This window comes from Corythoichthys intestinalis, chromosome 1 (genome assembly GCF_030265065.1).
Source record: "Corythoichthys intestinalis isolate RoL2023-P3 chromosome 1, ASM3026506v1, whole genome shotgun sequence".
Taxonomy (NCBI): domain Eukaryota; kingdom Metazoa; phylum Chordata; class Actinopteri; order Syngnathiformes; family Syngnathidae; genus Corythoichthys; species Corythoichthys intestinalis.
The window spans coordinates 14,099,578-14,115,949 of NC_080395.1; the positions used below are offsets into that span (position 1 = coordinate 14,099,578).

General features: G+C 41.2%; 1 protein-coding gene across 2 annotated transcripts in view; it reads left to right on the forward strand.

Annotated features, from left to right (window-relative positions):
* Nucleotides 1-16,372, forward strand: part of LOC130920351 (transcription initiation factor TFIID subunit 4-like) — a 275,123-nt gene that overhangs the window by 119,275 nt on the left and 139,476 nt on the right. For both annotated transcript variants that reach the window (XM_057843513.1, XM_057843523.1), the window contains one exon: nt 7,557-7,613. In XM_057843513.1, the coding sequence (XP_057699496.1) occupies nt 7,557-7,613 (57 nt within the window). The remainder of the gene's footprint in view (nt 1-7,556; nt 7,614-16,372) is intronic.

Genomic DNA, 16,372 nt, shown 5'->3' on the forward strand with positions numbered 1-16,372 from the left:
GGACCATCTCCGGCGTGCCACACCCCGCCAGATGGTATAGGCTATTTTCTATTTTTGCCGGACACACATCCGACAAAATGGGCGGAGCTGGGCCTGGACGTAACAGCCCAGTTTCTTATTCACGGTTTAAACACCAGCGAACATGGACGAAGAACGTTTCATCATGGAGGTGGAAACTGGAAAGTTACAAAGTGATATACGATGCAGCAGATCGTTATTATAAGGATAGCATTAAAAGCGAAGCTGCAAGGTGTCCTATTATGTGTGTTTTTCTGGCAATGATGTCAAACACACGACGTGCTGACAACTTTGAGCGAAAAAAAAAAAGCAGCGTATCGGGAAGTGGTTCCACTGCAGAAATTCTCGTGCCCGGCGCACACACAGTGTCCGTTTGTATACAGAGTCAAGGGGGAAAAGTACGAAAGATTCAAGATGTTTTTCTTTCTTTCCTACATTTTACTTGACTTTTCATAGAAAAACCAACAGTTTGCGCTGGGCACAGGAATCTGCAGTGTTGAGACACCAATTCCAAGTACGCTGTTTTTTAGTTCGTGTAGTATATAATTCACTATCCATTTTATAAATATTACAGATTATTTAACAGTTGTTTATAACAGCTCTGAGATTTTATGTGCCATAAATTTTAAATGTGCACTAAGGTATAAACCCACCGACACGACCAAGGGCATAATAGGGCCCCGCCCCCGTACCCCACACACACGGAGCCCTGATCTCAACATGATGCAGTCAATCTGGAATTAAGAGACAGACATAACTAAAATATCAATATGCAAAGAAAAAATGTGCTCTCTCTCTCTCTGCTTCTCTGATGAGTATGGACTATGTGTGTTTTTCGTTGTTTTAAATGGCACATTACAGCGCGGGATCACGCGAGCGCTCATGAGGGAACGGAGTTGGCGGACTGCAGCCGTGCGCAGCCGGTATGATTTGCCTGTTTTTGACGTACTGCGTGGCACGCAGTCAGCAGTGAGCCGGACCGGAACCGGAACGATCATGCATCTGGTGTATTTGGGCCCTCAGTTTGAATAACAGTATTCAAACATTGAAACATTTAAGCACAGGTGTCAAACCGATTCCAGAAAGGGCCAAGTGGGTGCAGGTTTGCTTTCCAACCAATGAAGAGGAAACCTTTTCACCAATTAGATCTTTTACATGTGTAATCAGTTAAACTTTGTCAGGCACTGCTTGTTTCAGCAGGAAGTTCATTGGTTAAACTTTCTGCGTTGTATCGGTTGGAACAAAATCCAGCTCCCACTTGGCCTTTTCTGGAATCAGTTTGACACCTGTGATTTAAAGCATGGGTGTCCAAACCTGTCCGCTGTGGGTCCTGGTTTTTGTTCCTACCAATCGAGTACAGACAGTTTAACCAATGAAGTTTGTGCTAAAACAAGCAGCACCTGACTGCAATCAACTGATTACACTTGTGAGACACCAGATTGTTGAAAAGATGTCGTCTTGTTTTGAAGGAATAAAATCCAGCACCCACTGTGGCCCTATGTGGAATAGTTTGGACACCACTGATTTACAGCAACACAGAATAAATGCTTTCTCCCTACATATGTTGTCATGCAACAAATTTTGAATTACTTAACTTGCAGACAAGGGAGATCACTTGAATACACCGGCCATTTTATTAAAGCTTGATTGAATAACTTGTTTAGCAGTCAAGCAGTGACCTCAAAACGCGATTATGACTTTGAATGAAGCCCTTACCATACAAATTTGACGTCTGCTGATGTGTCGTGACTCCTGCATGCTCTTCTGTTTACCGTAATTTCCTGAATATAAGGCGCACCCGTGTATAACGCGCACCCCAAATTCACTTGTAAAATCTAGTGAAAATTATTGTACCCGTGTATAACGCGCACCCTAATTTTAGCACCACTAAATAGAAGAGTACAAGAAAACAGAGCTCGTGTACAGATACAGAAATGTCATTTTACTGACTGGTGAAACACAGCACAAGCATAGCACATTGGTAGTTTAAAACATTACCGTAAACTGACAATATGTACGGTAATAATATGATCTGACAACTTCTTCAACTTACCAGAAACCTGGGAGAAAACAAAACAGATGTGACTTTTCTTTTAAAGGCTGCTCTATAACTTGCTCGTTTAATCATGATGAATAAATATTTCTTCCATGGATTGATACGGTAAAATAAAAGTGTTGATTTAGGTCAGAAATCAGAAGACCGCATCGCTGTTGACTAGAATGTAACAATAGGAACTATTGTTATTTGGATTTGAGTTTCCCGAGGGACGGATATAGTTGACGGACACAGAAAGTTTGTGTTGTGTTACGTTTGCGGAGCTGCAATAAATGTTGACTCAAATGAGTTCAAGAAACTAAATTCTGTGCTTTATGAAGAGTGAAAAAAGCAGAATTTAACACAGACGAAATCATTCGACCAATCAGAGTGAAGTATTACTGTGTAGCGAGTTATAACAGAATTCACCGGCGGAACTTATGTTGGCACGTTGTATAGTTCCCGGGGGGAGGTATTTTGTTGAGGGAACAGCCGGAAAGATAGTTATAATCCACGGGTTGCATGTGAGACAGACATTGCTGCCGTATTTTGTTGCAGCCTAAATGTCAATAAAGCAACGCTGATTAGCCCCGTTGTTCAATACTCCACCTCCAACTCCTTCCCTAGCTCGCCATGACCGCAGCAAAATGGTGACGTCACGTACCGTAATGGTCGGCAACGGATTGCCGCATACGTTTCATCAACAAAACATGGCCGTGTCAAAAAAAAAAAAAAAAAAAAAAAAAAAAAAAAAAAAAATCGGTCTTTATATATATTCATTCATATTTTTGTCTCCATCCCTGTACCCGTTTATAATGCGCACCATGATTTTACAAGTTGATTTTGGGGAAAAAAAGTGCGCGTTATATACGGGAAATTACGATAACACTACCAACTTTTCAGGAAGCCCAAATTGTCCCCACCAACTTTTAAGCAACCTTATTTGCATGAAGAGTTCAGTTATATAGGTCATTTAGATTATCTTCCCTTATGTTATAATAAAACAGACCTTACCATTATTAAGTGAATTATTTTCATTATATTCAGACTTACATTTATCCCTTTTCACTTGCTGAATGTGACGGTCCATTTTTCCTCCCTTCAAACGAACATTTGGTTAGCTGTTGAGTGCAAGCCCCCCTGTCCCGCCACAAAGACACAAATGCATACTCACACAGCCCCAACAGATTTATGTCGACAACATGCCGCCTCCTCCGCCTCCTTCGTAGAGGAGGGATATTAAGAACATTTTTTTTTTCAGCCAGCAGCAGCCACTCTAAGTCACGTACAAAGACCTCAATGTTGTGGAAGTGGGGAAAACACCACTAATTTTGCTACTGAAAGTCCGACCTGCATGAGAGTTAGCATAACATTAAACTTGCTAACTAGCAAAACTACTGCGGCCTCCACAAGGAACCACAAAGTCAAGCTAGCCGTCCCTTATTTGGATCATTGTTTGCATTATGTGCATTACGGTAATATCGTCCCTACCAATGTTGACACCAAACCTACGCCTTGGATTACATAAATAAAGGACTACCTTAAGATAGCAGAATGCTTTTTTTTCATCAACAGTATTAGCGCCCCAGTATTTTATTTCCAGTAAAATATCTAATTAGTTAATGCCTACAAACATTTAAACGTGGGAGGAATGGCAGCATTCATTCATTCACTGCCACCCTCCCAGTTCAAACGGATCGGACGTCTCCTAGTGATAAGCACATTCCAATTCACAGCAGAAGGATGAAAATTGCTTGTTTTTCCGTTTATTACTTGTTTTGTAGAATTTCCTAGAATGATTTCCTGATAATTATTGTATCACCATATCGTGAGATCATCGTGATGGTGAGCCTTGTATCGCACATCGTATTGTGAGGTACCCAGTGGTTCCAACCCCTACCACACATCTACGTCAATGGATGTATTCCCACACACACACACAAACTTCCAATCGTCCAAATATTTCTCATATTTTACATATAGGTGAATAAAGTCGGAGATTTTGGGTAAAATCATGCAGACAATGCCCTGTTTTCCAAAAACAGTCACATTCTACGACGCTGCAATGCGCCACCAAGGCCTGCAGTGGTCAGCCGTACACACATTTTAGCTCAGCGGTGAAGGATTTCCCAGGGACACGCGTACTCACCCACATCTCGGCCGCTTATTAAAATAGAAGTGTCGTTACACGTGGGACTAATGCGCGCACACTTTAACGGCTCGCCACACTGGCTCACAGTGACACTGTCACTGATACTCACCAACATCCTTCACCCCCTTTGTGTGTGTGAGCGTGTGCTGGCTCATGCAGAATTTTTAATAACGTCTTTTGATTAGCGTCCCCCTCCAGCGGCTTATTTAGGGCTGGATTTGGAGCGGGTTTAAAGGCCACCGCCCCCCCGGGGGTGCGCTCCGTTGCACTTCTACTCAATTCAAACACGATGTCCTTGACACCTCCGTATCCTGTTCCCGTTTTTGCACATTTTCTTTTGCTGTGGCAGCAACAGATGAGTGAGGGTGCTTTGTTGGATTTCCTTGAATCAGATGTTAATTCATTGGCTGCCATTGACGGTGATAGATAAACCAGAGTTGCTTTAAAAATGAACAGTTTTTACATTGACTGTACGGTAACTAAAGGTCGACCGATGTATTTTTTTGAGTGTTTGTGTGGGAAGGTCTACTCGGGTAGTGGAGAGAAGGGCCCATTGGGAAGTCGAGTCTCAGATTCAGGAGGAGCAGTGTGGTTTTGGCAGCGGAATAGTGGTTCAGCACTATGCCCTTAGCAAGGTTCTTGTGGGGTCATGGGAGTTTTACCATCTCCCCTGGGGAGCCCTGTGGGGGATTCTCTGGGAGTTTTGGGTATGGGAATTAGTGCTGAAATGGGTAATTCGATTGGAAAAAAGATTAGAATAAAATTTTGCTGCTTCGAGTATTCGTTTAATTAAAGTGGCGTTGTAATGGTTTGTTTTGAAAGTGTTTGCATTCAGTTTTAATTCGAGTGGTTGGTGGTGCGTCCCCTCTTCCCATCCCTGAAGGCCAGTTGATGGGAGCGCGGGTGGCCCGGGGGACCACGCTGGATTCCGGGTGGGTGACGATGGCTCCTTTGCTGGGCTGCTGGAGGAGGAATGGGCTGCAAAGCACCCCGCCCTCCTTACCCGGGCTGGCTGGGTGGGGGCTGTGGTCCAGGGTTGGCGCCCGCGCTGCGTTTCCGCTCGTCTGCTTGGCTGTCGTGTGTTTGGTTGGGTTCGTGTGGAGCTGGTTGTGATTGGGCGCACTCGGGTGGGGGTGGGGAGGCGTAGGGTCGGTTGCCAACGGGCTTACACTCACAAGGGATTCACACGATTACTGGGTTCTAGATCACAGTGCTTATTTGTGTACATTCTACCCCTTCCAGTCACTTAGCTTATAGTCCCCCCTCCCCTTCTTTCCTTGCTCAACAGCCCCCCCCCCCACATGGTGTCAACCGGAAATACATCTACCTGACGATAGCACAAACATATTAATAGTTAGTGTGGGCGTTCAATGTATTTCTTGTTGTTGCTTTTCTTTGTGTCAAACAGCTGAACAGGGCAGGTTTAAAAAAAAAAAAAAAAAAGTTTTATGTTCCTTGTCCAATTGTTCGTTTATTCGAACTAACTAGTTAATCAATTAATCGACTTCTAAAATAATTGATAGCTGCAGCCCTAATCGAAAATGGGGGGTTCCGGTCCCTGTATGACAGTTGTCAGCATGTGGTCTGCGTAAGCTGGATCCATTTCCAGTGAGGGTTGGACTCCGCCAAAGCTGCCCTATGTCACCAGTTCTGTTCATAACTTTTATGGACAGAATATCTAGGCGTAGCCGAGGCGTTGATGGGGTCCGGTTTGGTGGCCTCAGTATTGCCTCTCTGCTTTTTGCATATATGTAGTTCTGTTGGCTTCGTCAAGCCTCAACCTTCAACTCTCACAGGAACGGCTCGCAGCCGAGTGTGAAGAGGTCGGGATGAGAACCTCCAAATCTTAGACCATAGTCCTCAGTTGGGAAAAGGTCGAATGCCCTCTCCGGGTCAGGGATGAGGATCTTGGGGTCTTGTTCACAAGTGAAGGAAAAATGGAATGGGAGATCGATAAGCGCATCAGTGCAGTGATGCGGACTCTGCATCGGTCCGTCGTGGTGAAGAAGGAGATGAGCTGAAAGGTTTATCTACATTCCTACCCTCACCTATGGTCACGAGCTGTGGGTGGTGATTAAAGAACAAGATCCTGGATATAAGCGCCAAAATGAGTTTTTTCCATAGGGTGTCGGGGCTTTCCCTGATAGATAAGGTGAGACGCTCGGTCATCCGAGAGGGGTTCGGAGCAGAGCTGCTGCTCCTCCGCATTGAGAGGCGCGAGATGAGGTGGCTCTGACATCTGATTAGGATGCTTCCGGGATGCCTCCCTGTTGAGGTGTTCCGGGCACCTCCCGCTGGAACGAGGCCGCGGGGCTGACCGAGGACATGCTGGAGATACTGTCTCCCGGCTTGCTTGGGAACGCCTTAGGATCCTCCAAGAAGAGCTGGATGAAGTGGCTGGGGAGAGGGAAGTCTGGGATTCTCTGTTGAAGCTGCTGCCTGCGCGACCTGTCCTCGAATAAGCAAGAGAAAATGGATGTGTATATTGTTTTTAAAGGCAAAACCCTATGGGAAGCTATTATTTCTAAACAAAAGTGTATAACAAGTTCTCCCTATAGCACTTGTTTCATATTGTAACACGAGCTTCAAGACCACTTAAAGAGAAAATGAACCACCATGAAGCTTTGAATCAATTTGCTACAAAGCTTCATTGCTTCAAGAAGCTTCATTTGGCTACCGCTGCTACTTTGGGAAAGTCATACAACCTCTGCTGTCAACGCTTGTCATCTAATGTGCCTCATGACTCCCGGCATGCATTGCAGCGCTACAGATGTAAATCACTTTCAAACTTATTATTTCTTCAGTTACTGCGCCAGTTGTTTCGTAAATTGCAAGCGATGCTATTTTTTTTTTTTGTTATGTGAGTTTAAATTACCTTTTATTCAATGAGATGCTATTAGTTGTCAATCTTAATAAAGTTTGTGGAAGCCATTTCTTCTGCTTACACATTATAGACCGGATTTGCTCCTTACTACCTCATGAGTGCCACAAAGTGGCTATTGGCTACTCATGGTTAAGTTGCTGGGTTAGTTAAGCTTTATGACAAACTAGTTATTGCTCAAATCATGTGGGAAGGCATCTCGTCTATTTAACGCAATCCAATTTTTTCAAACTCGATGCATATCGTGACGTCTTGTATCGCCAAATGATATTTTGTCCCAAATTTATTGCTACAGAGAGTTGACACTTACGTATCTTTCTCTCGTTTTTGCACCATTTTTCATTACAGAAGCATAGACAAAAAAAAGGTCAATTCTTCAACGGGTATAAAAAGACGGGAGAATTATTTCAACCAACTTTTAACCCCTGCTTTTTCCACCCCTTCCCCCACCTCTCACTTTGACTCCACAGAGCCGCTCGAGGCAAGAGGACCCAGAGCAAGCTCGACTGAAACAGAAAGCCAAGGAGGTAAGATCATTACCCTTGACATTTGCCAGACACGCGTGTTTTAATTTTTAATACGCCCGCTACATATGTAATTCCGTTTAACATCAAATTTAAGAGAAAAGAAGTTTGAGAAACCATCCCCGCTTTGTTGACGACCCCCAAAAGAGCATTCAATTTGTAAGTTTGTAGCCATTACAATGCCGACTGTTGCTTTTTATACAAGTACAATTGCGATTTTCTAATGCATTGTTGTCAAAAATCAAGCCCAGGGGGATTAACGGATTAAAGTCTAGCCATCCGTCTATCTGCTTGTCCTCATGTTGCAGATCAACGAAGATCTCAGGATATGGCGATACAACAATTATTGATACATGGGTCAGGAAATCAGTCTCCAAAACAACTAATATGCACAAGAACAAGCTATTTTAATCTTCCTTCTGTGAATTGGAATGAGTTTATCGCTAGTAGACTTCATATCCTTTTGAACTGGGAGGGTGGCAGGTACTGGTGCACTATAATTATTGGTCTGATAATTATCGGTCCGATAACAGGAATTATGACGTCCTCCCGATAAATCCAATAACATTATTAATAGGACCAATAATATGTACTGTGCTGGCTTTACAGTTTACACACTAGTATGGGAAATCAGTTGACCATTTGCGGGGCATTGCTGCCACCTGCTGGTCAGAATAATTCGCTGCATCTATTTTTTTTGTTACAGTAGTTTGGTTCATTCACTTACACATTGTTGTGTCTAGCGGTAGCATTGACAATCGTGAATGCTTTCTGTTACGTTTCCGCCTCGGAAATATATGTAAGTATTTTATGTTTACTATGACATATGGATGTGCAATATATGTTTACTTCTGTGGTGAAGGGTCATATTTACAGAACTTCATAACTTGTTGTGTTATAGAAGCCAGCCAATGCTTTAGTAGCTCAAGCTATACATATAATAGTTGTGTATATAAGTGTATTGTGCAGTTTGTTGTATATTGAGTATTGAATATGTGTATTTTCTGTTGCACTTTCACAATATTAAGACAAGTGTCTTCCCATAAAAGCAAGAAAAGACCAAGCTTTGTGTTTTATGGAAGTACATTCATTGTTAGCTGGCTGTCGGGCAGTGCAGAAGTGAAACGCACTGTTTTGTTGATGTCATTATGAAAAATCTGGTGAGGTCAAAGGCAAATGTATGTTGAATCCACCACTAGTTTTTTTTTAACCTCCAGGTGTTCAAAAACTCAGGTTATACATTTAAAAAAAATATATTATCAGTTATCAATATCGGTATCGGCTTTGAGGAGCAGGAAACTATCGATATCGGTATCGATTTAAAAAATGGATATCGTGCACCCCTAGTGTCAGGGAATGAACATTTGTTCATTTGCTGCAAAAATCTTCCAATAGTGTCTATGCATGAACTTCACTATTTTAACAGTGAAATAAAATTAGTATTTTTTTTTTCATCAGAAATTCTTCTGATATATTCTGGTTTAAAAACATTTGACATTTGAGAAAGCTAACCTGACATACAGTGAGGAGCAGAAGAATTTGCACCCTTTGTGATTTTGCAAGTTCACCCACTTAGAAAATAGGTAGAGGTCTGAAATTTCAATCATAGATGCATTTCCACTTGTAGAGACATAATCTAAAAAAAAAAATCCGGAGCTCACATTGTATGATTTTTCAATGATTTATTTGTTATTTACGGGGGTTCATAAGTATTTATACACCTGAGAAAATCAGTGCTAATATTTAGTGCTTTCTCTAGTCCTTCACCAGGTTTTCACATATGGAAACAGAGATTTTGGCCCACCCCTCCACACAAATCTTCTCTAGATCTGTCAGGTTTTGGGGTTGTCGTTGAGAAACACCAAGTTTCTGCTCCATCCAAAGATTTTCTATTGGATTGAGGTCTGGAGACTGGCTAGGCTACTCTCAGCTTGGTTGTGTGCTTCGGATCATTGTCATAATGGAAGATCCAGCCACGACTGATCTTTAACTCATTCACTCCCAGCCATTTTCACCAGAGCAAGGTCCTTCACTCCAGGCTGTTTTACTGGATTTTGACTGATTTTGCAAGACCCAGAGAAAATTCTGTTCTATGGCTATATACAGTGCTGCTCGAAAGTTTGTGAACCCCACAGCGATGGTCAGATTTTTTGTAAAAAAAACTAAAATAACCTTATTAAATGTTAAGTTATACCCAAATCCACAATACTGACATTCCAAATAATGGACTGAAACAAAAGAAATAGTTATATTGTCATTCTTTATTTAACAAAAGTGGTTGATTTAAGAAAAACTCAGATATCATGTGTGCAAAAGTATGTGAACCCCTTCAGTTAATAGGATATTGCGCCTCCTTTTGCAGAGATTACCTCAACCAAACGGTTTCTGTAGTGACTAATCAGCCTCTCACATCTACTTTGGGGGATTTTTGCCCATTCTTCCTTGCAGAACGCAGTCAGTTGAGAGAGGTTTGATGGGCGTCTGGCATGAACTGCTCGCTTCAGGTCCCGCCACAGCATTTCAATGGGATTTAGGTCAGGACTTTGACTGGGCCAGTCCAGAACACGAATCTTCTTCTTTTTCAGCCATTCCTTGGTTGTATTGCTGGAATGCTTTGGATCATTATCATGTTGCATGATCCACCTTCTGCCAAGCTTTAACTTCAAAACAGATGGCGTCAGGTTATGTTCTAGGATTTGACAATATTCCTCAGAATTCATGATTCCCTGGACTATGTGGAGTTGTCCAGGTCCTGAGGATGAAAAGCAAGCCCAGATCTTGACATTCCCACCTCCATGCTTCACTGTTGGGAGAAGGTTCTTTTGGTGGTATGCAGTGTTGACTTTTCGCCAGACATGGCGGTTTTGGTTGTGACCAAACAGTTCAATTTTGCACCTACATCAGTTGATGAAAACTCTTTTTAATTTAGTCTCGACAACACAACTGTTAAAAAAACAAAAAAAAAACTACTGAATTGATTGATTAGGAAATCAGGTTGAAATAATAGAAAATTCCAAAATGTTGAGGGGGTTCACAAACTTTTGAGCAGCACTGTAAACATGGAACCCACCAAAAGAAAGATTACACTCTCTTCTTTCATCAGGAAAAAAAGTAAGTTCATATCTTTATCCATTCTTTAGAAATCAGCATTAGAAAATAGCCTAGTTTGAGCAATTTTCCAATTTCTGATGAAAAAACGGAGAAATTGAGCTTTTTGTGAACGCATACATTTCAAACATAACTTTGACTTTAACACCGCTATTTTTTGTTTTAGTTACAGTGGGGCAAGTAAGTATTTAGTCAACCTCTAATTGTGCAAGTTCTCCCACTTGAAAATATTAGCGAGGCCTGTAATTGTCAACATGGTTAAACCTCATTAGAGACAGAATGTTGAAAAAAAACAAACTGAAATCACATTGTTTGATTTTTAAATAATTTATTTGCAAATCATGGTGGAAAATAAGTATTTGGTCAATACCAAAGGTTCCTCTCAATACTTTGTTATGTACCCTTTGTTGGCAATAACAGAGGCCAAACATTTTCTGTATCTCTTCCCAAGCTTTTCACACACTGTTTCTGGTCTTTTGGTCCATTCCTCCATGCAGATCTCTTCTAGAGCAGTGATGTTTTGGCGCTGTCGTTGGGCAACACAGACTTTCAACTTCCTCCGCAGATTTTCCATGGGGTTTAGATCTGGAGACTGGCTAGGCCACTCCAGGACCTTGAAATGCTTCTTACGAAGCCACTCCTTTGTTGCCCTGGCTGTGTGTTTGGGATCATTGTCATGCTGAAAGTCCCAGCCACGTCTCATCTTCAATGCCCTTGCTGACGGAAAGAGATTTTCACTCAAAATCTCTCGATACATGGCCCCATTCATTCTTTCCTTTACACAGATCAGTCGTCCTGGTCCCTTTGCAGAAAAAACAGCCCCAAAGCATGATGTTTCCACCCCCATGCTTCACAGTGGGTATGGTGCAATTCAGTATTATTATTCCTCTAAACAAGAGAACCTGTGTTTCTACCAAAAGGTTCTATTTTGGTTTCACCTGACCATAACACATTCTCCCAGTCCTCTTCTGGATCATCCAAATGCTCTCTAGTGAACCGCAGAAGGGCCTGGACGTGTACTTTCTTCAGCAAGGGGACACGTCTGGCAGTGCAGGATTTGAGTCCCTGGTGGCGCATTGTGTTACTGATAGTAGCCTTTTTTACTGTGGTCCCAGCTCTCTGTAGGTCATTCACTAGGTCCCCTCGTGTGGTTCTGGGATTTTTGCTCCCCGTTCTCATCATTTTGATGCCACGGGTTGAGGAGGGAGTTGAAAGTCCGTGCTGCCGAATGACAGCCCCAAAACATCACTGCTTTAGAGGAGATCTGCATGGAGGATTGGGCCAAAATACCAGCAACAGTGTGTGAAAAGCTTGTGAAGAGTTACAAAAAACGTTTGGCCTCTGTTATTGCCAACAAAAGGTACATAACAAAGTATTGAGATGAACTTTTGGTATAGACCAAATACTTATTTTCCACCATGATTTGCAAATAAATTCTTTAAAAATCAAACAATGTGATTTTCTGTGTTTTTTTCCCCCACATTCTGTCTGTCATGGTTGAGGTTTACCCATGTTGACAATTACAGGCCTCTCTAATATTTTCAAGTGGGAGAACTTGCACAATTAGTGGTTGACTAAATACTTATTTGCTCCACTGTACATCCCAAACATCTGAATAATGTTTTCCTTTTACAAAATATCATAAAGAACAATACAAATCGAGCTTTTGATAGCAAAGTAACAATTTATTTACACATAATAGGACTGTCAAACGATTAAAATTTTTAATCGAGTTAATTACAGCTTAAAAATTAATTAATCGTAATTAATCGCAATTAATCGCAATTCAAACCATCTATAAAATATGCCATATTTTTCTGTAAATTATTGTTGGAATGGAAAGATAAGACAAGATGGATATATACATTCAACATACGGTACATAAGGACTGTATTTGTTTATTATAACAATAAATCAACAAGATGGCATTAACATTATTAACATTCTGTTAAAGTGATCCATGGATAGAAAGACTTGTAGTTCTTAAAAGATGAATATTAGTACAAGTTATAGAAATGCTATATTAAAACGCCTCTTAATGTTTTCGTTTTAATAAAATTTGTAAAATTTTCAATCAAAAAATAAACTAGTAGCCCTATTCTGTCCTCAATGTGTGTGAGTACACAAATTGACAGATAGCGAACATAAGTTCCAAAAAGAAATCAGACGGTGTGGCAAAGTTGCATGGGCTTTACTGAAGTCATCTCTTTTTGACAGGAGCACGTTTCTTGTATTTTTGTAAAACTGAAAATAACAAGGCAATGTGTCAATAACTTGCATAAATCACAAAATAACATAAAATGTACACACACGTGTCCATTTGAGCAGTAGCACTAGCCAATTAGCTCACAAGCATCTAACAATGTAACTGCATTTCACCATATATGTGAACAAATTCAAATACACATCATCAATAACTGTCTAACGCTCATGAATATAAACAAATGAGGAATATAACTCACAAGCGATGCATGTATTAGACACAAACAGTGTGATGGGGCTATGAGAACTGCCACTGAATACTGGATGCGGACGTTAGCTGGTCTGAATAGCACTGTCTATTAGTGTGAGTTCGCGTCGACATATAATCACGTCAGAAAAGCGCGCCGAAACCCAAATAATCAGCTGCACTGAATCGCCAGCAGAGGGCGACATTACGCCACATAACATATGCAAGTCACACCCAAGCGCCAGCAGAGGGCGGAAAAACTCCATAAAACACAATTAACAAGTTGGCCTTTCACTGTACTGACATTTAAATCTGTCTGAGTGGGCCTAGTGCGTTAATTGCGTCAAATATTTTAACGTGATTAATTAAAAAAAATTAATTAACGGCCGTTAACGCGATAATTTTGACAGCCCTAACACATAACTGAGAGATGACGCTGTTGTTGCCGAGATGACGCTGTTGTTGCCGCGACAGCTGGGTAAACTTTTCCCTCATCGTTGCCTGTCTCATAAAGATGGATTTTTTCTGCGGGGTCTTCGCGGCGAGCCCGTTTTACTGGTAGTCCCGGTCGTTCTGCTCAGTCATCCAGCGCCTGGCATCCCGGGCGTCCTCTCTGTTGTTCTGCTCGGTCGTCCGCCGCCTGGCATCATTCCGCCAGGGCTCTGACTGTGCAGCCTGGCCGTTCGATACTGTTGAATCGGGTTGCGGATCTTACTAAATGCGCTACTGCCCTCCGGTGGCCAGTTGTATTGCTTTAAAATGGATTTTAAGCTTTGTGCTTTGGAGCTCAGTTGAATCAGGACCCAGAGATGTCTTTTATGAAAAAAAAAGTAAAAGACGTATACGTCTTTTGGACACTGACACAATTAAGAATAGAACGTATTTATACGTTTTTGGGAGCAAATGAGATAAGTGTCTGACTGAGGGAAGGAGGTTGTGTCTCAAAATCTGATAGATTTCACCATTCATCCTCTACATTATACAGTACAGTCGTCCTGTTTCCTTTGCCTCAAAGCATGAGGTTTCCACCCCCACACTTCACAGTGGGGATGGTGTTCTTGGGATTGTACTCATCCTTCTTTTTCCTCCACACACGATGTAAAGTTTGCACCAAAAAGTTCTACTTTGGTCTCATCTGACCACATGACTTTCTCCAATGATCCCTTATTCAGATGGTCCCTGGCAAACTTCAGACGGGCCTTCACATGTACTGGCTTCAACAGGGGAACCTTCTGAGCAATGCATGATTTTAAACCATTGCACCTTAGTTTTATACTGCAGTAGCCTTTGAAACTGTGCATCCAGCTCTCCAGCCCCAGTCCGAGGTAGATTATCCATCATGTTTAGCCTTTTCCATTTTCTAAAAATTGCTGCAACTGTTGATTTATTTTCACCAAGCTGCTTTCCACTTGTCTCATATCCTTTTCCAACTTTGCGGAGCTCAACAATTCTTTCTCTGGTGTCTTTCGAAAGCTATTTGGTCTTGCCCATAGTAGCATTTGGATTATGACTAACTGCGGGGTGCAGAGGTGACAGTAATACGCTCAAACAGGTGGTTACTCATGGAACTTTTTGTAAGGTAGACTGACGACTCTTTGAGTGTCATAATCAGTGTTGTCACGGATTACTTAAAAAGTAATTACTGATTACTGATTACACCTCAAAAAGTAATCTAGTTACTTTACTGATTAATTTATTATCAAAGTAACTAAGTTACTTTAAAAGTAACTTATCAATGACTTTTTATCAATTTTTCTCCTTTTGCTGCCTCAACATAAAAATAACAGAAAAATGTCATTGCGTGTAATTGAGTTTTTCACATTAGGCTTAATCTTTGAGTTAGAGGAGGTTTAATTAGTCGATGGAGTTGACTTCAACCACCATTGACTCGCCCTAGCTTAGCCATTCCAGAGCCCTAAAACTAACAAATAACTGACAAACTGCATGAAATTCGTTTAAATAAAGTCCAACGACTAATTAAATCCCAGCTAACTCCAAGATTAAGCCTAATGTAAAAAATTCTGAACTTCCCCTTTGAAATAAAGACCTAGCCGTTAAAATGTTGTCTACAAAAGTTATAAAGCAACAACACAAACAACACAAATTAATGAAATGAACAAAAATCCTACAACGTACAGTTTTCATAATGAGTCAAAATCATTTTTTGAACAGATCATGTGACTAGCACCTTGGAGACTTTGCTTAGCTTAGCCAAAACTACACCAAAGGAGGCAAGATGGATATTTAGAATTTCTTTAAACCTAAGCTTTCAAATCCTACCAACAACAAGTTGAACAGTTGATTGAACTTGAACAGTATCAAGATGTATTTATCAGTATTGGCCAAACATTTGGAAGCACCTCAAAGGTGGATACTTTGAAGAATGTAGAACACAAAACCTGTTTTCAGTTATTTCACTTTTTTTTCCCATTCCACATGTTCGTTCATAGTTTTGATGTCTTCAGTGAGAAGATATAATAGTAGTGAAAATATATAAAACGTAAAAATCATGAAGTGTGTCCTAACTTTTGACTTTTGTTTGAGTCTTCAACATGCTTCTCCCCCAGTCCCACAAATGTAAAACTGATGATTACAAACTCTTACTATAAAATGTACATAATTACACATATTATAAGGCTGGTTACAAACTGTAGAAGTGCTGGCTGTCTCGTTACCTGTTGGCTTTGTTTCGAGCTGTGCTGTAATTCCAAGTGCTTCCTTGTTGAATTGTCGAGTTTTTAACAGTCGACAGTCTTTCTGAGCCAGCGCAGAGTTTGCAACGCACGGAAATATTTTTGTCATCTTTACTGGACGGATATGTGAAGTAATGGCTGTATCTCCAGTGAGCAAATGCACCCGTTTGTTGCATCTCTCCGGTTCCTTTACTGTTAGCATCCTGATAGGTAGCCAGGCTATGTGGCACAGTAGCAGATGGCGCGCACACAGCATGTTAATACACGTGACCCGTTTTTTTTCCGATGAGAAAACGTGAGATGTGTTGTCACTCCCAAACTCAAGAGCAGTATTTTCTATTCTAATGCTCTTCGTACATGACTACAGCATTCTTCACTCTACATACGACATGAGGCAACAACAAAATAGTAACGCGCAGGCACTGAGGAAACTAACTTTAATCAGATTACTGGCTTGGAAAAATGAACACGTTAGATTGATCGTTACTGAAAGAAAGTAATCAGATTACAGT